General features: G+C 36.7%; 1 protein-coding gene and 1 long non-coding RNA gene across 8 annotated transcripts in view; one reads left to right on the top strand and one right to left on the bottom strand.

The window, feature by feature from the left end:
• FAM184B (family with sequence similarity 184 member B) overlaps positions 1-21,280 on the bottom strand; it is a 52,081-nt gene that overhangs the window by 19,444 nt on the left and 11,357 nt on the right. For all 6 annotated transcript variants that reach the window (XM_064511383.1, XM_064511385.1, XM_064511386.1 and 3 more), the window contains exon 2: positions 10,781-11,545. In XM_064511383.1, coding sequence (XP_064367453.1) covers positions 10,781-11,545 — 765 coding nt within the window. The remainder of the gene's footprint in view (positions 1-10,780; positions 11,546-21,280) is intronic.
• On the top strand, positions 9,032-19,359 carry LOC135328299 (uncharacterized). 2 transcript variants are annotated; one of them, XR_010389116.1, is made up of 3 exons: positions 9,032-9,101; positions 9,556-9,961; positions 11,694-19,359. It is a non-coding gene; the product is annotated as an uncharacterized LOC135328299 (long non-coding RNA). The 2 variants fall into 2 exon arrangements; XR_010389115.1 differs by having other exon boundaries at positions 9,556-19,359.

Raw genomic sequence — 21,280 nt, 5'->3', positions numbered from 1 at the left:
TTTTCTTTTTTCTTTTTTTTGAAAAATAATGCTTCAGATCATAAGCATTTTGATTTCTTTGAGTTCTTTCAATGGAATACACTGCATGCATGCATATATGCAATATTAGGACATCATATAGTATGCCAATATCCCTCCTTTCCATCTCTTCCCCTTGCACCCCACATCAGTACTGTATAACTTTCAGGCATTACATAGGGATGCCAATACCTCATGGTAAATTTTCAGTTTTGAGTGCACTAAGATATTTTTGTAGAAATATGCATTTTTAGAGGACTTTGGAATGGAATAAAGATGATTGATTTCTGAGTACCCATGTTTTGCCTTAGGTGTGAAGAGGTCACACTGGATAGGGCAACACAACTTAGATCGACCAGAAATTCTCTCAGTGGAGAAAACTGAGGAAAACAGTGACATGCAGAAATGTGTAGTAAAGCCAAAAAACAGGATATATCCAGAACTTTAAGAACATAACAAATAAACAACCAAACTAAATTCTGTATTTCTAACCAGGAAATGGATGGAATGGGAGAATGCAATTGTTTGATACCAGAATGCATAAGCCTGCTCTGCAAGAGAAATGAAAGGCAAAAGAGCAGCTTGCATTCAGAAGTAGTACAGCTAGAACTGCACAGATTGGGGACAGAGCAGGTGTTATATAGGAAATGACCACAACCACGTTCCCTGACTGCTGAAACACGTCACATCAAGCAACACTGGAAGGGAAAATGATAAGCCTCCTGATAAGCCTGCATCTGTCATTTTTCTGTCTTTGAACAGTCAAAGACAGCTTATTAAGGCCACACAGAGTCTGCAAATCTCAGCTGAGAAAGATCTAGGGTTTCATCTTTTGCTGAGCTGTTGTAATGCAAGCTCCTACTGACCATCCAATTTGTTAGAAGTGAAGTGGGTTAGAAGCAGTGAAGATACAAAGTGCTGGAAATTTTAGACTGCCACCTAGAACGACAGCAGCTACCTGTAATTCAGTAGTTCCACAGTGTGAGCTACCTAATTCCTGCTGCGGTTCATGACTTTTTCTTGAGCTAGACTGAAGAAATTTTGTATATTTGGGAATATCCTGATTTTACCTGATAAAATCTTGGAGCCTCAAACCCTTGATTGGAAGGAAAAAAAAGGATGACATTCTTATGATGCAAACATATCCATTCACCCATAAGCTCTCAGAATTGACAATCACAAATTACTTCATTTTTCTTCTGGAAAAGGTATCAAATGCAATTACATAATTGAGATGGAAAAATAAATGCAACACTAAGCATCATCAGAACTTTTCACCAGTGCACTGACTTCAGTTCTCTTAAGGCAGTTAGTTACTTTACAGCTTATCCATGAAGTAAAAGCGTTAAAATGATCAAAGGCACAACCTTCACATGAGCTATCGTACAGAAGATTTTAAAGCAGATAACATTTGCTTAAGAGATCTGAAAAACAAATGGTCTGCAGAACAAACGTTCACCTAAGAGAGAGAAAACGTCAGTATTCACGGTTGTCAGCAATCTTAAAAGGTACATTGTTTACCTAGGTAAATAATTGCCTTATAGAGGTTCTGCTTTTGTTTTGACAGACAGTTATTGACCTAACCTGCAGTCATGCCTTTTCAAATCGTGACACTCCACTGTATTAATATTTCAGTAAGTGCACTCCTCTGGAAGATTTGCATTGCTTGGCCTGCAACTACACATAACAGCTGTTACAGGTGGATAATCTGATATTAACACATCTCAGATATTTATTTTCCAGATGAATCCATGTTAGAACAGGCATGCAATGATTAATGTAAAGAACCAGATTTGCATTGTGACTTAGGTATAATCTTAGCAAGAAATAGCATAGCATAAAAGCTATTTCATCCCCAAAGCTGCTTTGGGGGCAGAATGCTTTCTTTATTCCATTCTTAATCTTGAGAAAATACAGGGAGCATAACTAAAATTAACTAATGGTATATACTAAATTACTGGACATTCCAACCTGCTTTTCAGGTGTCCTGACTGCCAAGCAGGCAGAACACAGAACAGTTATCTATCCATTCTTTTTTCCCTTCAATGCTCTTGCTCACAGGAGTAAGTAAGCAGGTGCTTTTATAAATCTAGACAAAACAAATTGAGGAAGTCACTGAAGGGCTGGAAGATTCGAATCACACTTAGCCCTTTATACAGACAAATAAAGTCACTACCTAATCCTGATACAGTCAAATTTCTCACCAAAAAGTATATCACCCAAGAGTGATACATTATGAAAATTATCAAAATAAACAGCCTTGTCAAAATCATCATAGAAGTTTAGGAACAGTAATTTCTGATATATCTATCTACAGTCCTTGCAGATTTCCTCGAATGCTAGCCACAGCAAATAGAATTATGACTCTAATTAAGAATCCTTCAGATGAGAGGAAAAATGAAGAGCCTCTTTATTGCTGGGTTACATTTACGCCCAGCTTACCTCAAGTGAAGAGTTTTGCAGTTTCCCAGTTAGGGCTTCTTTCTCTTTCTCTAGTTGCTTTATATCACTCTCAGATTTTTTTTTTAAATTCATCTAACTGTATCTGCAGCTCCTAAAGTTTTTTTTTTTTTTTTTTTTTTTTTTTTTTTTTTTTTAAAGGCAATAGCTGGGCAAAACATGCAGCGTGAAAAGACAGTTTCTTCTACATTAATCTAGATAATGAGAGAAGTTTACACGGTAATACATGCTCCTGTTTTTTAAATGTCACTCCTATATTATTTACCAAATAATTATTTACAGTAGTTTTCTAAGACTAGTGTTAGAACATACAGATAGTACAAGCCTAATCTTCTACTGAAAGCCTCCCTAAGGCAGAAAACTATAGAGCATGAAGAGTCAGACTGTTTTGCTGTTTGTGGTATTAGCATTCGAAAATAATTTAGAATGCAAGAGTCACCCACGAGATCTGAAAAACACAGGTTACATTGATTATATAAATAGTATCAACTAAAGGGTGATCAGTGAAAAAGTGAATCACAAGAAGCACTATCTTATAGCATCCATAAAGAGAATCCTAGGAAGGAAATAATGAACCCAGTTATATTAAAGACTGCATTATCACCTTATCCATGGAAATAGTCTTTGAAAAAACAATGTTAACACCGCTTGCAAGATGGTGACAAAGAACTTGCAGTGATGGTGGTTATTTGCACATGCTCTACAGATAAAGGACATGAGGGTCTAGGATTGTCAATGAAATGAATTTACAGTAAACAAAATCTGAAGTTGCGGTAATACTAGCTTTCTACTAATTTCATAGCTCCTTATACAATTAAGTTGCACATAAACAATTATTTCACGTTATTGGACACTGACAGGATGAGAGGCAAAAGACAATTTGCAACACAAGAAGTTCCAATTAGGTACAAGGAAAAATGGTTTTACCATGAAGTCAGTCAAACACTGGAGCAGGTTTCCCAGTGGGATCTCCATCCTTGGAGATATTCACCACTCAACTAGACAAGAACCTGAGCAGCTTGATCCAACAGGCCGTCCTCTGAGCAGGGGTCTGGGCTAGATGACCTCCAGCTGTCCCTTCCAACCTACACTGCTCTATGATTCTCTTCATTCTTCTCTCATTCCTAAGGAAAGTAGCCTGTGCAGAAAGATGTTCTCTTCAGGTTTTTTTTTAATACATGTTGTGTAAAATAGAAAGCAAGGTCAAAGTAAAAATGCCTTATACTTGCATTGGAGGGTAATCAGGCTTGTTCACAGACAAGCACCTGACAAAGCTCCGTCTCTTGCAAAGAGGAGATTCATCCTTACTGAAGACAGTTCTATTGTGTCAGAGGAAATAGATGAAAGACGACAGTTCTCATCCAATAGCTCTATGTAGGCTTTTAGAAATCCTAAACTCGAGCCCTGGAGCACTCTGGATGCAAGAAGCTTAGATTCAACATGAAATACCAAGAGAAGGTAGTTGCAGAGCAGAACAGAGGACTGAGGAGCTGATAGTAGCCCACATTACTGAGCAGACACTCCGCAGCGCTCACATAATTGTACACCCAGTTATTGAAGAGCTATCTACATCTTTGTGCACTGAGAATATCTATCCCACTGTGCAGACATTTAGATAAAACGTGCGTAATTCTTTACTGCAGAAAGACTTAAATGAGCAACTTCTAAAAATGTCCTGAAGTGGTTTGTGTTACAAACTCATTAGTGTGCTTGCTCCTCCTATTTGTGTTAATTTGCTAACTGAAAACTCTAGCATGTTTTCAGACACTACTAATGGAGAAAATAGAGGAAAAAATACTAATGTGAACATTACATTTTATAGCACAACGACTTAGGAAGAATTCAAATTAACAGAAGAAGAACCTAAAAATCTATTGAAGACAAGTTATATTGTTGGGAGGATGGCATGATGCTAGCAAACTACTGCAGACAATAGTGATGTGTATTCCTTGCAATTCATAAATAGACAAAGGAAAATATATTAGCATTTCACAGTTTAGAAACAGAGTAATGGTTGGGTAGCAGTTAAAGGATGGAATCAAACACAGTGACATGAGTGTTGCAAGGGAGAAATTAGCTTTACTTTTTCCTATAAGAAAATGAGAGGATATAATGGTATTTGCAATTAAAACCAGAAAATCAGGTGTTTGCAGCATTCCCACTGCATCTCTGGCAATTGCGTTTCTATAGTTCAATTTTTCTATCTGGAAAATAGATACAATAATTCTCAAACAGCTGCTATGGGACTTAATTACATCAAAGGATATAAATAGCACTAGTTATGAAAAATACTGCTGTTTTATTTAAGTCTTACTAACTCAGGATTTTTCTTATTTACTTGAATATTCCTCCGTGACTCTCAAAGAAAAGATGGCTATAAGCAATAATATTTATTGCCTAAAAGCAATAAATGCCTACTATAAGACCTTTTTTACAAAAAAAAAAAAAAAAAAAAAAAAAAAAAAGGAAGCGACTGATATTCAAGTCTGATCTGATTCACATGAAGACGACCTTCAACCTGGCATCATTTTAAGTATACCTCGTACAAACCTGTTCACATAAACAATAAACTATGTAAAATGGAGGGTCCTTTTTATAGGCTTATATATGATGGGGTAACTGTGTGCCCTCAAGCACCACATCTTAACACAGTGAACAAACATGAACACTTTCATGATCAGGTAAAATAGTTTACTCACACAGATTCCTTCCTGAGAAATGGGATTGCATATATGCATAAACTCCAGTAGTGTCATAGAGGAAAATGAATGCTTCTGAAGAACACTTAACACAAGTCCTAGCCTCCAAAATCCAGAAGATGCTATGAATATCAACATTCAGTGATAGAAGCTGCATACTTCTCATGACTTCACAACTTGTCAGCAACAGACTTGATTATTCTTGGATTGATGGTGAACTCTGATAGCTATAGCATTAAAGCTGGGAAGAATGAGTAGAAGGACCCTCTTAGTAACAACAAGGATCTAAAGAACACTTGCCTAGTAGTCTGATTGCCACACACACTGCTTTAATCGAATATTTTTGTCCTTAAGATATCGGACAAACACGCAAGTATTTTAGGAGATGGTAGACTAAATTCCTCCTTAGTTTATGCCCCAGTTTGGCAAACTGCTTAGACATGCACTGAGGTATGACCTTCACTAAGTATTAAAGTATGTGCTTGAAATTAAACATATGTTTCAAGGTTTTCCTACACTTGAACGGATTTCAGCTCACATTTGGATTCTCTACTGCACAGAGACATTATAGACTGCAAATTTCTTGAAGCCAAAATATTCATGTCATTTGACAAGAGAACCAAATTTACCACAGACAGCTGTTTTCACAGAAGTTAAATTCTTTGAAGAATCCCCTCAGCAAATTGATGCCATTACTGCAAAGGCATAGCAACAATAAAAATTGAAGCTCGGACATTTAAAACATATTGAGAGTGGGTATTGCACAAGCAACCCATCTGAATCCACAAGACGAGAAACATTCTTCACAACTGAAGCTAAATATGGACATATATACACATGTATTTATTTATAGTTTGTAACAAGTGGTCATTTCATTGAAAACACCTGCAGTCCAAATCAGCTTACTACCACCTTGCAGAATTAGCTCCTCTGCCTAAATAATGCAAAATGTTGATTAAATCAATATATTTGAGTATTTCACAGCATAGATCCATGGAAATTTAAGTCAGAAATTGGAATACAACTACAGTACATTATTCTTCAGGAGGAACCTTATATTAATCACTCCAAATGTTACATGCAAGGCATGCAAGCATAAGTGTTGCTAAGAAGGCAGTTTATCACATCAAGGATAAATTCACCTTCCTGCCTGAGGAGCTTTTCACAGAAATAAATCAGCTTGACTTTTTCTTTCCTTTTTTTTTTTTTCAGTAAGAACATAATGAGAAAATCCTTGCATTTTATGGTAATTCAAAGTGCCTCCAGTGAGGATAATTCAAATGATGTCACTGTGACCAATAAGATTAAAAACAGATGAATTAGAGCATCTATTAATAGAAGAACATTCCTACCTTCTGCATTTTTTTTTCTTTCAGCTTCCACAAAGGTTTAGACTGACTTAATTTCCTTTGAATGTTTCATAACAAAGGTCTTCCAACCCTTTTACCAATTGTTTCTTCAGACGTATTTTCTCCTCATGGGACTGAAGCTTGCTTTTGCAAAGTCCCTTGTGTCTTTTATTCATATCCTGTTTTCAGTAGCTACAGCTTCCATAGGCCGTAAAACACACTAGCTATATATTATATGACAAAACCAAGGTAGAATTCGGGGGTCTTAGTAATCTGTTTTAAGGGGAATACGCTATATAGGTGGATATACTTCACTGAAAAATACTGGCTTTATTTTAGTTACCAATGTGGAACTGTAATGATTCAGGGTTGTATGCCTCTTCTGTAATCTAGGTTTTTTGTTTTTGTTTTGCTGTTTCAGTTTGGCTTTGGCTGTGTGACTCACTTCCAACTATGGAGGCTTCCTTAAGGACAACCTTACTTCTGTGAAAGGCTACAAAGGACAATTTTGTTTTTTATGTCTCCGATGCCCAGTCTAATTTTCCAGAATACTAGCATAACAACCTTCTAGGAGAACAAAGAAAATATAGAAAAGAGTTTGGACTGGAAAACTGATTAAGGGGAATTGCTATACAGAGAGACCTTTCAGGATACATACATTCCTCACTGTACTGAGTTTATTCTTGGTATTATTTCTGTTATGCCTTTTAGGAGAACAGAACTTTCTTCTATATTTAGGAAAAAAGAAAATCACATCAACTTGGCCCCAACAGCAAAAGTCTGTGTTGGACCTTGTTCTCTTAAAGGGCTTGGTTATAGAAGAACTTGAACAACCTGCCCTAGGCTAGCACAATTGTACTTTAAGCATGTTTGTAGTTTCTTTGCTGTCATTACAGTAACTCATGTATTTAAGTTTATGAATACGAGTCAATATTCTACTGCATGAGGCCAGAGGTCTGTGAATCTTATAGGACTGACTTCTATGGAATGACCCAAAGGCAGAATAAAAATGACATTGATTTAGGACTTTTTGGCATGCTGTGCCTTTGAATGTTTGAGAGCAAAATACCTGTTTAAGCCCCCACATGTCTCCACAGCCTCTCTTGCTTTGGCTCTGTTTGGTAGAAGTTATTTGCTACAGCTGTACTATTTGACTCTTCAGTTTGTCTACTTCATTAACAGCTTTGCTCAGGGAATTCAATATAGTTTCCATCTCTTCTATTATAGCAAAATTTACATTTCAAATAGCATAAATAATTTGTGGAATTTCTAGTATGAGTGACATGGGAAATATTTCAGAATGACATTAATGAGCATCTTACCTGCTTTTTGAGGGATTTCCTCCTCCTGAGGCATATTTCTGTCTTTGGCTACACTTAGCTCTTTCTCCATTTTTTTCCACAATACATTTTGATCCCAGAATTAAGCTGTATTTCCAAATTCCAAAATAAGCATGGCATTTCTTTTATGTTTATTACTTAGGTTCTTTTTCTTGTCTTCTGCAGTAAATGGTCATTTCCTCTCAGTGCAATTCCATGATATGAATCTCTCACCTATAGAGCTAATTTAAAATAATCTTTTTCTCTTCTGTGCTTTTAAACTGTCCCTATTACCACAATATCTCTAATGTGGAGTCATTCCATCAGCTGCAGTAGGCTTCCATGTAAAGTGAACACTCATCAGGAGTTACCATCTGAAAGGTGTCTGAGACTATCCTAAACTTGGAGCAGGACATACCTGCATTAATTTCAAGACAATTTGTGCTACAACTTGGTGAATATTTTTTTTCAGATTGCTGAAGTACAATAATTTTTTAACATAATGGAGATGCCCAAAAACATAGGAAAACAGCTCCTACTGACTTTGCTGGGAAGTGTCCGTCAATCATTAAAGGCAAAAATTTGGCCATAATTAATGTTCTATTTTGGGGTCTCTAGTCTCAGTCTCCAAGAGTCTAATACAGCACTGCAATACTTACTTTGACAAAATTTCTGTTTGTTCCTACATGAATGTTATTTGAATAAAACCTTATGGGTCAAACCCAAATTCTATTTGACATTCTCTGTAACTGACAACTTAAAGGTAAACTTGTTTCTTTTTTTTTTTTTTAAACCTCTGCCATATGCCAAAATTCTTCCAAAGCTGACTGAATGGATCAGACTTTTTGAAAATGGCTTGTCATCCTTTACATGTTCTGTTCCATAGTAATAGTAATACACATAGTAATAACAAATGTGCAGCAATACGATGCCTTTCATCTAAAGGTCTCAAACCACTTGGCATACACTAAGGAAAAAACAGAAGATTCATCTTGCTTAAATACCAGTCCTTTTATCTTTCATGCATTTTAATAGCTTTTCTTGCTAGTGTTGCTAATGATCAGAGATATTAATGATTAAAGAAATGCTTCCCCTTCCCAGTCTGTCATTGTCCACAGTATTATGAAAAAATGTAATATTTAATGGTGGCATCAAAAGAAGAAAAATTTTTTTTAATTGGAAAAACAGAAAAATATCTGACTTTTTATTTCTTCCAGATTTAATCAAGTCTGAGAGCATCTCTTTATAGATTCAAGGTAAAATTTTCAGCTGCTGTGTAAATCAGCATCATTCCACTGATTTTGAGGAGCTAAATTTTACAACAGTTGAGCATATGTCCCTCAGAAAAGATTTTAATTTTATCTAGCAGATATTGAATTTAGACATTAAATTTCTAAAGACACCACCTTGTTATTTCCACTTCCTATTTTGTTTTAAATTATTTAATCCCCAAAACACTACATTTCTTACATGATAAAGCAGAAATAGTAAATCACCTGCATGAATTTCCATGCCCCTGTTCTTCATTTCTCCTGAATCTAACTGAAAGAACCCACAAGAAATCAGGATTTTACTTTTCCCTCTTCCCCTCTACCACTTCTATAGAGCCGATACCTTATTGAAACATATTTTATGGATTTCCCCAAGTCAGTAAAGAGGGAGCTTATCTGCATTTCTGCCATTTATTATATCCTCTCCACTTTTCTGTAGAAAATGGAGATCCATCTGCTACAGATCTATGCACTGAAACAATGGAGCCTGGACGATGCTGGGGACGGCATATTCAATTCACCCTCTGATGTCATGAGCTCACAGAGAGGCAGTGACCCTATTAAAGGCTGAACTCTCTCAAAGATCATCCTCAAAGTAGTCCACAGCTGTGCAATATCATCAGAGCGATGCTGTCAGGCAAGATGTGAGGGCAGATGGTGAAAAGGATTACAACTGTTTTGGAGGAACACAGCTGACTGGGACGACCCTGGTCTCTACAAGATTTTGGAGTTCTCTGAGATTGACGGAGATACATCTTCCTTCCCATCACGAGACATTTCCTTCATCATTTTTTCCAAACTAATATGCAAGATAGCTGTCACATGGCTGGGGACAGGTCTAGTAGGTGAGTTCATGTGGTGGGAAGGATGTACAGTATTAGATAGACACAGAACTCTGCTGAGTATAGAGCATGGCTGCGTGCTTCAGTTTCACCACAGTTCACCAATGTCTCTCCCATTTCATGACCTTATGTACCAAATGCAGTTGGTTGGCAGATTGCCCATGATCTGCCAACCGTGGCAGCTGTGCCTGGCACATGACGTGCTGCAAATGTATGGGATATACACCAGCTTAGGTAGACAGGCAATGCTTGAAATAAGACCTGACTGAAAGTCTCTTGATTCAGCACATGAAACTTCACAGGTTTACAGGACACTTTATTAAATGTCACTTGGTACGAGCTATTGTTCTAAGAATCATACAAGATAGAGCACTTGATTTCTAACCTGCCAGCTCACTGCCTGGTCTCTTACCTGACCCTGTTTACATCAATGCATTGAGTTGCTGACAGCCACAGTGCAGAAGGAGAACATACTCTGTACACACTCATTGCTAGCATTAGTGACTGCTTGCTGTTCTCCTCTCAGTTCTGTGCAGAAAAACTTACAGTTCTGTTCATTCAACAGACAAGTTTTACCTTCGTCAGGGAATAGGAAGTCTACTGTTCAAAGAGTTCTCCTAATGAGTTACTAATCAGCTTAACTCTTTCTTTAAAAACTCCCCAGTGCTATATTCTTCCTTTTTCTCTTTTAAGCCTCTTAAACTGTTTTAGTTCTTACAAAGCATTTGACTTGAGCATTTAAAAGAACCCCTCCAGAATTTTAAAGAAGTGATAATTTGTTCTTTAATAGGCTTGGATAGGGATCACAGTCTCATACTCTACCTGTATTTTTTCTTTCAGCTTCTGGGAGTGTTTCTTCTTCTCATTTACCTTCCAGGTTTTCTCCTCTAGGTCTGTCTCCAGCTTCTTTACCTGCTGCAGCAGAAAGCCTTCGTGAGCCTCTAAGGTCTTCCTTTGCTCAAGTTCTCTTTGCTGACAATTCTTCTGCCTCTCTGCCATGGATTGCCGCATAGCCTTCTTTAAAGTCTCTTTTTCTCTCTGATAAGAGGCTTGTAGTTGGCTGGTTTTCTGTGTACATTCTTCAATGACTCTCTGGTTCTCACTCTTCAGGTTTTCCATCTCATTAATCAGAGCTTGTCCTTCCACACTGTATTTTTCATCTAGAATCTCTTTTCTATCTAAATTCTCTCTACTAGATGTTTTGCATTCATCTAACAGGCCCTCATGCTCCCGATTTAAATGTAGAAGCTTGTTTTCAAAGTCTGCATTGGTATCTACTGTGTCTGTGGAAAGTATCATCTGTGCCTGTTTTACTTCCATTCTCAGCTCTCTTCCTTCCACCTGCTTCTTGAACAGGGTTAACTCTGCTAAGGCTTCTTCTTTTAGTCTCTTGTGTTGTTCTACTGCATCTTCAAGGACTTGAATACGCTTTCTGAGCAACTGTTCTTCTTCAACTTTGCTTTTATATTGGAGAATTGTTTTCCTTGTCTCAGCAAGAATGTGCTGAATTTCTTCTTCGTGAGCATCTTTCAGAGCCTGTATACTAGCCTCATGTTCATCATTCTTAGTGTTCAGAGCATATATCACCTATAAATCAAGAAAAAGAATAGGAAATTACAGTATCTGATAACTGGTAGTGTTATGAATTTAGTTATATTTATCAAGGTCTTAAATGCTTTATTAAGACAATTATCATTACAGCTAAATTTTTGTTGCTATTTGTTTTTTTCACTAGCAATGTACGGGACAATTATAAATTACAAAGTCCTATAAGGAAGGAAGATGATACTGTGAGAAGCAGATTTTTTCAGATTTTGTCAGCAGTTTCCTTTTTTACTGCTGGCAAGTCATCACTTCATGCACCTGGTCTGACTTCTAATACAAGGAATGAAGTAGGGCCTCTTCCAGCTAACGGACTCCATATTTGTAGCCTAGTGCTCTATTTAGCTTTCAGTGCAGTAGCACCATCTGCCACTTTGCCTTTAGCAAGTACTGGGGATCAGTAGAGGCAGATCTGTAGAGTGAAACCTAAGATCCTGAGGACGTGACATCCAGCTCATGTGGACCAAAATCACTCTGTGATGTGAATGAAAGCAAAGTTCAGAAGAAGGATAAAATTGTGCACTCCTGATTGGAACTAAAACACCACTGAAGATGCACCCGTAGAAGTCACACATCTGCGAGTTAGTTTTTGGGTCGGTATTTCAAGAGAGCTGCTACTCCATTGAAAGCACCTTTTGGTTTGGTTCAGATAATGTTTTTTAGCGCACTTCAATAATGGCTGTATTTCTCAGAAATTAGGCTTTAGTGGATTCAAGGAGAGCCTCTGATGACAGTAAGCAACTTTTTAAAACAATTAGTCTGAACTTTTGGAGCATTATCTTGTTCTATAAAATGCAGAGTAATAATTCTCATGACTTTAAGAAAAATTATTACCCCAAGAAGCCTTAAACCCATACTGATATTCTGTCACAGAAGCTGTTGTACAAGCGCACATTACTATTATTTTTAAAAAAAAGCTAAAAAGCCCACAGTAGACTGAATTGAAGAGCTCATGGTCTAAACCTACTGGTTCTGGGAGGTTCCATGCTGAACTTACAAGACAGTTATATATAATTCCAAAACTAGAAGTTGCCTTGACATGGGGCCTAATCCAGTTTCTATTAAGGTCAGTGGGTATTTGCTACTGTTCCTATGGAAGCAAGATTAGTATTTAAATTTGTAACTGATTTTTATATAAAGTGCTTCTTTATTTTTATGTTATTACATATGTTCAAACCATTCATACCATCCACCCTGGTAAGTGTTAAGCAGTAATTTTTGTGTATTCAAAAATCTCCTATGATTTTTTAAGCTATCTATCAATGTATATATGTGTGGATTCATTAGTGTGACTAGATACAGGAAAGGATCAAGCAAGAAGAATTTGCTAGTGGGTAATTTTTCCCAGATACCTGAAAAATTAGTACTGAACTGTGCAACCACCAACACATATAACAGAAACTGAGGTATAGATATTTACCATCCATTTTCTCCCCTGTCAGCCAACACTGTATCTCCCTTCAAATGACTGACTTCTGTATGAGTCATATTAACGCTTCTGATTACATTTCCCATGGATTTTTGCTTTCATTGCTTATTAGCAGCTTCCTTTTTGAATTACTTGGCTAAAAGATATGGCTATACTTTCTGATAGAGCACACTATCAGAAACAGAAGATAGCCTTTTCAGACTAGATCACTTAGGGTATTCCTGGGTCCCCAATAGCCTTTCCATTAACCACATTCATACAAAATTGTATGAAAAGACATAGGTATCTAACTCAAGAAGGACATTTTGATTATTAATATATTCATGGAGGTTTTCCTCTCTTTATTTTTTTTTTTTCACATACAGCTTATCCCTCTACAAAACTAGGCCTGGAAATTACATACAAGTTATGACAGCTATTATGAGTCTGGCCTGAGCCCAGAAAGACTAATGGAAAGATTCCAAGACAATGTTTGAGAAAACAAGTCTTAGATACATAAACCTAGAAAGAAGATCATGGCTAATTTTTTGATTTTACTAGAATTCAATCCTTCCTCAGGGAAATGTAAGAAATTAAGAGACAATAGGCCTAATACCACACTTAAGTGCCACAAGTCTGAGGCCTGCACTGTATACAGCCTGAGGATGTCTTCAGAAATATTGAATTTGCTTAGCTACATCTAAACATTTTTTGTGCTATTTATATATTGAGTAACATATTGAATTTCAGTCATCCATAAATAAAAGCAACCACACAAATACATCTTGCATAAAGTAAACTCCAGTCCTGCTAGTAATGAAATAAATATAGAAGCCTTAAAAAGTTCACAAATGCAAAACACAGTCTGGGTACTCTTGTGGATAAATATGTGAGAAAGAGAATAACAGCATCATGTTCCAGAAGAAGAAAAGACAAGAATTCATTGTCTGCATTTAGATTTGTATATACTTTGGACTCAGATTACATCTTATTAATTATCCTCTGTTATTTTTAATCATTTTTCTTCTGAAACAGAAATAGTTGCAGGATACTAAGTAGACTCCCTCTTTCCAGAAGTTTTAACTCAAACCATTCTGTGAACCCCGTTTAACTATTCACACCATAAAAATAGTCATAAAAACTACAAGGAGAAGGATTAATTTTGCCCATAGCTTTGGAATGACCAGTAATTAGTTTGGGCAACTCTTCAGTTAGCCGGGTCAAGTGTTGGCAACAATATGTCTTTGTTTCTTTCCATTAACAAAATGCAAATACATTATTAGAACATCAGGCTTTCATGATTCAAAAACTTCCACTTTTGACGAATTTGTCTAGTTTATTAGCACTGCCTGTTTTGTCTTACGTTGTATTCAGTCTGACAGTGGAAGTTGTGTTTGTCTAAAGTCTGACTTCATTATAGATAGAAATTTCCCAAATTGCACTGAACATTAGATTGAATTGAAGACTTTCTACATTAATGGTTATCACCAAAATCTTAGGTGAGTTATCTACAAGACTGGGAGAAACTGGCCTCCCTGGTCTATCAGTTCTTCCTATGCTTCCATTCAACAGTGACTAGAACCACAATGAAAAATTTTGACTTAAAAATGTGGGCCCTTAAAGTTAATCTTCAGGCTTGACTGCTGAAACTGATTCCTCAGTATCTTAACCTTCTCAAGAGATTTAATTTTCAAAGGATTGCTGCTCACTACTTCCTGAAATTTAGGTCGCTCATGCATGCCTTTCATTCCCTATTTAATATAAACGCCTGGGGCTACAATATTCCTATCCCAGGTACTTCATTTAAGAGACTAAAGTCATGTGAGATGAATCTGGGACTGTACATGCATTCTGCTGGAAGGAAAAACACTGAAAAATTATTTCAGCTGCTGTACCTTGCAGGGTATACGTTCTGCTTGGTAACGTGGTATAAACCTCTCAACAGTTGTGTTGATAAAAGGCTTTGTAAAAGCAGCTCTAAAATTGGTCAGTTTGACAGCACAGAGAACTGCCTTCACATGTAAAGGACATTATATCACTCCTTGAGTTACCAGCATAATACCAGTGGCTACCACCTCCCTACAGTTCTCCAAAGCTGTATGAGCATCTGGAAACATACTGATTTTACAGCAGCTGAATTGTATGACAGGTTGGTAGAAACACTATTGCACATACACTGGGGAATTATCAGTGCTGTGAATATGAGTACCTCTTGTTAGTCCTGCTTTATCCTCTGAATGCCCGAAATCTAAATGGCATCTTATTTCCTTCCCGCTTTTCTTTATGGTGATGTTAAACAACAAAAAAAGAAAATAATCAACTGTACCTCATCAGTGAAGACAAAACTTAAGGATTCATCCTGAAAAAGACTGATCTGTTTTCTAACAGCAGTTTTGACCAACACTATTCTTGTAGGAAGCTGACTACCATTATGAAAAAATGGCTCCAGCAAGTTGCTTTACTAGCTGAATAAGAAGTGAGACAGTTTGGTATGGAGAGGAGGGCTGTTGATAAGAAGAATCCAAAAAAGGCAAAGGATCCGAAATACTCTTCTCCTTTCAGGCCCAGGCGAGTGGGCAGAAGTAATGTATCAAACCCTTCCTGATGAGGAAAGAGCTAAAAGAAAAAAGAAACACAATGAGAACAGGCCCTAATTCCATGGGATAACTAATAAGAAAAAGAAAGGAGCTTGATAGTCCAGACCTCAGACATAGGCCAAAAGGCCCTGGAGGGGGATGCTGAGCAGGGTACACTCGACAGCACCCTAAACAAAGCAGGGGAGAAGACGAGTTTCCACTGCTAACTAACTTGCTATGGGCTGACTGAAGCCAGGTGATTGCACCATCTCTTTTTTTACTAGCGGCAGTAGTATCTCATCCTCACTAGCAGCTGAGTTTGTTTCTATGAACTCTGTCTTGCCCACGTGCAAAGCAGATTAAAGAAGAGTGAGGTATTTAACATGTCAGCCTTGAAGCTGTGTCTGTTAAAACAAATCACAAGGAAATTATGAGGAGAAAGCTCACTTTGTGAAAGAAATGGCTCCGTATACCTTAGCCTTAGAAAATAAAACCAGCTCACACAGTTGACAAACTAATACTCTAATAAGAATTCACATGGATATCTTTGTCCTTCTTTGCACCGAAGAAGGAAGAAAGTCTTTTCATAAGGCACAGGCTGTCTAGGCTATGATTAGCTGTAGTGCTGATTCAGTTTTACACCAGGGCACCTATGTTGATTTTAACTGAACGATACTGCTGTGACATATGGTTAGTGACCTCAAGAAAAGTCTCAGATCTTTCCTTGGGTCTTTTATGGCTTCCTAAAAGCACAAAAATAATTTTATGCACACAGATAGTTCCAGTGACTATTGATAATGTTACCCATTTATATGTTTGTATGAGAGAATATTGTCACCCCAAGCATTCAGAAAAGTTTCAGAACCTAAAATTAAATACCACCCTTAAAATCACAAAAAGTTTTGTATTTTATATATTATTTGTATTTTTAAATAGCATTTTTATTTGCCATATGACTTTTTTAGTCTTCTAAAAGAAGAGGTTGCAGCACCTCACTAAACCTAAAGAAACTTATTTTCCTCTGAAGTAAAAGATCAGCTCTGGCTGAAACAACTTTGTTTTCAAAAGCTGGAGTTGTAGAGAGGAATATCAAAAAATTCTTTGCTGAACCTTCAGATTGCATATGTTACTACCATACCATTTATGAGAAAAATGCTATAAAGCACAATTCTTTTGGTAAGAAATACACGGTTCAGGGCTCACTCACCCACTCACTGTCCATTAAAAATACCTTGAATCAACACAGATCATAACGATATTGATTTTCACTTATAAAACACAATAAACATAACTTATTTCAAGCATTCTACTGTCAGCAAGTTATTAAAGATATTTTGACAAAATTTCTCAACCCTCAAACTTCTGTCTGGCCATGCATAGGGTGCACGCATAAGAGGTTAACACAGTCAGAGATGCAGAGAGTTCAGGGCCAGCTTATGTTCAGTGGAGTTTACAAGCTCCAGGTCAGAGCTGGGGACTCAGCTATACTTCATAGTGCTGGCCTCTCTCTGAAAACAGTATGTTTACTTTTAAATCAAGAAACTAAAATTGGAATCTAATGAGCTCGGAGGAAGTAGGTTCTACAGAGAGCCAGATCCCATGTCCCACATCACATTGCAAACACAGGCTTCATGCAGCCCGAGCTCAAGTGCAAGCAGCTCCCTCAGCTCTCACCTGCGGTGCCCCAACAATCCAAGCTGGCTGCCACAGAGCCGCTGGTTTGCTATCCCTCGCCCTCCCCAGCTCCTCCAGCCTCAGAAGAGCTGCATAGCTTGTGCGCTGCACCAGAACGAATCTTGATTAGCGTACTAACAAGGGATTCTGCTTCAGGATATTCTCTTTCAGTGCACGATCAACCTAAATCCTTTCATCTATTGCTTCAGCAAAGTTAATAAACCCTTTTGGATCCAAGGTGGGAAGACAGGACAGCATAGAAGCAGCCAATGGCCCTGTATGAAGACTGCTTGTGTTCAGATCTGCTAGGGTGCCTCTGGGGCAGAAGCTCACCGTGCAATGTCTCGCTGTCGTAAATGTCCCGGCGTATCCACGTTATTTGTGTTTTTCATTATCTGGGGAATCACAATGAGAGACCTCTTGCCTTCATGTGCCATGAATTACATTAAGTCATAACATACATCGAGATACTAAAATGTATCAGGGAAGTATAAGCACAAAATGCCTACAGATTGCTAATCTCTTTTGGCATGTCTCTTGCCTCCTTTTGCCTCTCACTTTTTTTTTTTTTGCCTTCTAATTTAAATTTTATACAAGGAAATCAGATGCATTTATTCTTTTCTGTATTTTACTTTTTTCTATCTAATATAGTGAATACTGAACATAAAAAACCTTAGTGTAGTGGATATAGGTATTGCACATGATCTATTTGCAACCAAATATAAAATTAGCCCTGGTTTAAATTTTACTAAAGAGACATCCAGCTGTCCCTTCTTTGTATTTGTAGTCTCCAAGTAGACAAGTCTGTCTGTAGACAAGCAGAATAATTGTCAGGCAATTTAAGAACTGGGAAAGTAAAAATATATTGCAAGAATGTTTCCACAAACAGAACAGGTGGTGAAAAAGGCACTAATATAGCACCATAAAATTTCAAAAAAAAGCAAAACCAGACTGTGGAATCACAAAAATTAATTCTAGACAGAGACTATTCTGCCGGGAAACTCACGTGCAGTCCACAACCCATCTATGTATTGCTGAAGGCAGATATCTTCTGGGACTGTTTCATAAAGTCTGTTCAACTTCAAGCCCTTTTTTCTCTTTTCTGAAGAGGCCAGAAATCCCTCTGCTATAACTTTGGGTGTGTGCAATGCCTCCCTTAGCATCTCAAACAATAGGTTGTCCAGACAATCATGGAAATATTAAAGATTCCTCTAATTCCAACAAGGAAACTCCGTGACTGTTCTGCAACAGAAATACTAGAGAAGGAGGTCAGATGAGGCCACTAGCAATTACTAGAAGGAAACAGAAAAAAAAAAACCCTGTGTATTTCCTCGTTCTCAGAAGCATCTTTTCTGTATACAAGAGATGGGACTCATCTCATTGACCATCAGCCATTTCATCATTACATGTCTAATCTAGCTTAGCCAGCTGAGTTTCTCCAAAGAGTAATTTTTCCCTTCCCAATACCGGTGTCCAAAATAGGTACGATAGGTGTAATGAGTTGTTGCAGGTATTTAAGTGGTTGGTTGTTGATATTTCTTCTACATATATAACTAACTTTCCAGCTCTTCTTTCTTATGCAGAGCTGGGGGAAAGTCCTATACTTTGACTAGATGAGACAGATTTGAATTCTCACAGGCAAGAGCTTGTTTATGTTCTCTGTTCTTCGCTCTCTGGGGTTTCCCTCCTTTGTGAACTGATGTTTCACTTCATAATGCCTTCACTTCTGTATAGCCACTTTGTGTTGTCTTACAAACACTTTAAAAAACAAAACATGTTTTGGGCATTAAGATATTACATGCATCTACCTTAATGCAGGATTTCCTCATCAACCATTATAAAACAATAATTTGTTTTGGTCCTCTAGATTTTAATCAAGACGTACAGTTTTCTATGCTTCTCCTTACAATTCACTTTCAGCATATTTTTTCTCTCCATTCTCTTATATTTTTGGAAAAAGCTAGCTTTTCTCCAAACTAAATGCAATTTCTTTTGTTTTCCATCTATATTCATTTTTCCTCCTTTCCATCTTGTTTAGGTGTTTATGACTCCCCCAAATTAGTATCATCTGTGAATTTTAATGTTGTTCATTTTCACTTCCACATCATTAATTAATGTGAAATAAGGCAAGCTCTAACCCAGATCTTTGTAGCATCTGCCTCCCCACAATCTGATGTGTTATAAACCTTTTGTTTACAGTTCCTGAATTATGTTACATCTTATCTGTCAAAACCCTTAACTAAATAACTTTGAAATCATTTTGCAAAAGCTAAATAGCAAAGGTATGATAATTTTTTCGGTAGATTTTGTGTATAACTGCAAAGTAGAATAAAAATCAGTTAGTATGACATTTACATGAAATATATTTCTATTTCTTTATTATGGCTGTGGTAAATCAAATTGAGCCAGAGTGTATTTATAAGATTAATTCGTATTCAAATATTGTCACAGAGGATCGAATTATTTTTCAGTGAAATTTAAACTAGCTAAAATTTGTGTCTGTTAAAAAAATACACAGAACTATATGAAAACACTGAAAAGATGATGCTTATTCATCGGTAAAATAAATGCACTCATGTGTATATATGTGTAAACATATGTGGACACACAGAAGTAAGACAAAGGCATCAGATTTTAGAGTGTTTTCTATTCACCTTATATAATCTCTTGATTTTGGGGAAGTTCTCTCAGAAGTCTGTAAGATCTCTAATATCCTTATAAATCTCTGGCTTTTACAGTCCTGGATGAGTTCAGCTACATCTTATGAAGCTGTTTCAGATAGTTAACATGCAAGAAATCAAAGACTTCTTGGACAGAAGTCACATTTTTATCTACATCCTCTGTCTGTTTTAAGGTCATTGTAATGTAGGTGAATTTTTAGTAGAGAAGTGAAATCAACAACTATGTTACTAGAAGGAATGGAAAGGCCTTATTTCCATATATTTCACTGAGAATTTAGCCATCTGTTGTTTTGCTTAATATCTAAAACTTCTAGGAGATCTTATTGGTTCATAGCCCAGAAACATGATCTCCTTTCATGCTTGAAAAATATGAGTTAATGTATCTCAATAAACAGATCTCAATTCCATGATGAGAGAAATCATTTGCCACATCAAAACTCAATATTGTGAAAATATTTCATCAAGTCCTAGATTTTTAAATATCTTTAAAGAGTCTGAAATTGCAGATGCATGCTCAGTGGTTTCATAGGCTTTTTAAAATTATTCTAGATATTTATCTGAAACTTTAGCCTTTTAAAAGATCTTTAAAAATCTTATTACAAATAATCATAAAACAACTTTGTCCAGTGTTACAATAAATGGCGTAAACAATCAAATTAATCAAATAAATTTCCACTTGATTCCTATTTTTCAAAGTATTTCCTTACTTTAAATATAGCAGGATTTGGAATCATCGGGATTTAAACAGTAAAATCATCAATTTAATTAATAGTCCAAGTTGAAAGCAATTTTGCCCAGGCAAATCAATCTCTCTGTGGACACAAAGATTATCATTTATTTGACATATGTAGATTATTGCTGCTTTTGTCTCCAATGTGGAGGATCTGTGATAGGGGCAGATAAATTGAGGCATGTTTCATCCTAACCCAGACAAATGCATTACGCAGGATTGGATTAAATTCTTACTCTCTGGTAGCTTGCAGCTGAAATGTTGATGGAGATATTTTATAAAATTCAAAGAGATTTCTTTATACATTCTACACACTTTTCTGCCTAAAAAAAGGAAACCATCAAAATTGTCAGGTATCCATGTAGTAATAATCCCAGTTTCTACTACTGTAGGCACCAGAATCTAAATTCTTTGCTCTTGTAACCAAACTCAAAAGTGGGGCTACATGTGAATGTTTCTCTGATCCTCTGCTTCTGTATTCATAAACATAAAGGCTGTTGCTATTTTCTTCACAGCTTATGCTGTATGCACATTTAGAAAAGCAGCAGTATGCTAAGGGCTGTGGAGATTTTTATTAAGCTTTTCAGTGTCCATTTACTGGGATGACAAAACTTGTCAGATTTGCCTTGCAGTTTTCTCATCCTAATAATA

Source organism: Dromaius novaehollandiae, chromosome 4 (genome assembly GCF_036370855.1).
Source record: "Dromaius novaehollandiae isolate bDroNov1 chromosome 4, bDroNov1.hap1, whole genome shotgun sequence".
In the NCBI taxonomy this organism is placed as follows: domain Eukaryota; kingdom Metazoa; phylum Chordata; class Aves; order Casuariiformes; family Dromaiidae; genus Dromaius; species Dromaius novaehollandiae.
This window is presented reverse-complemented; position numbering and strand designations above follow the sequence as displayed.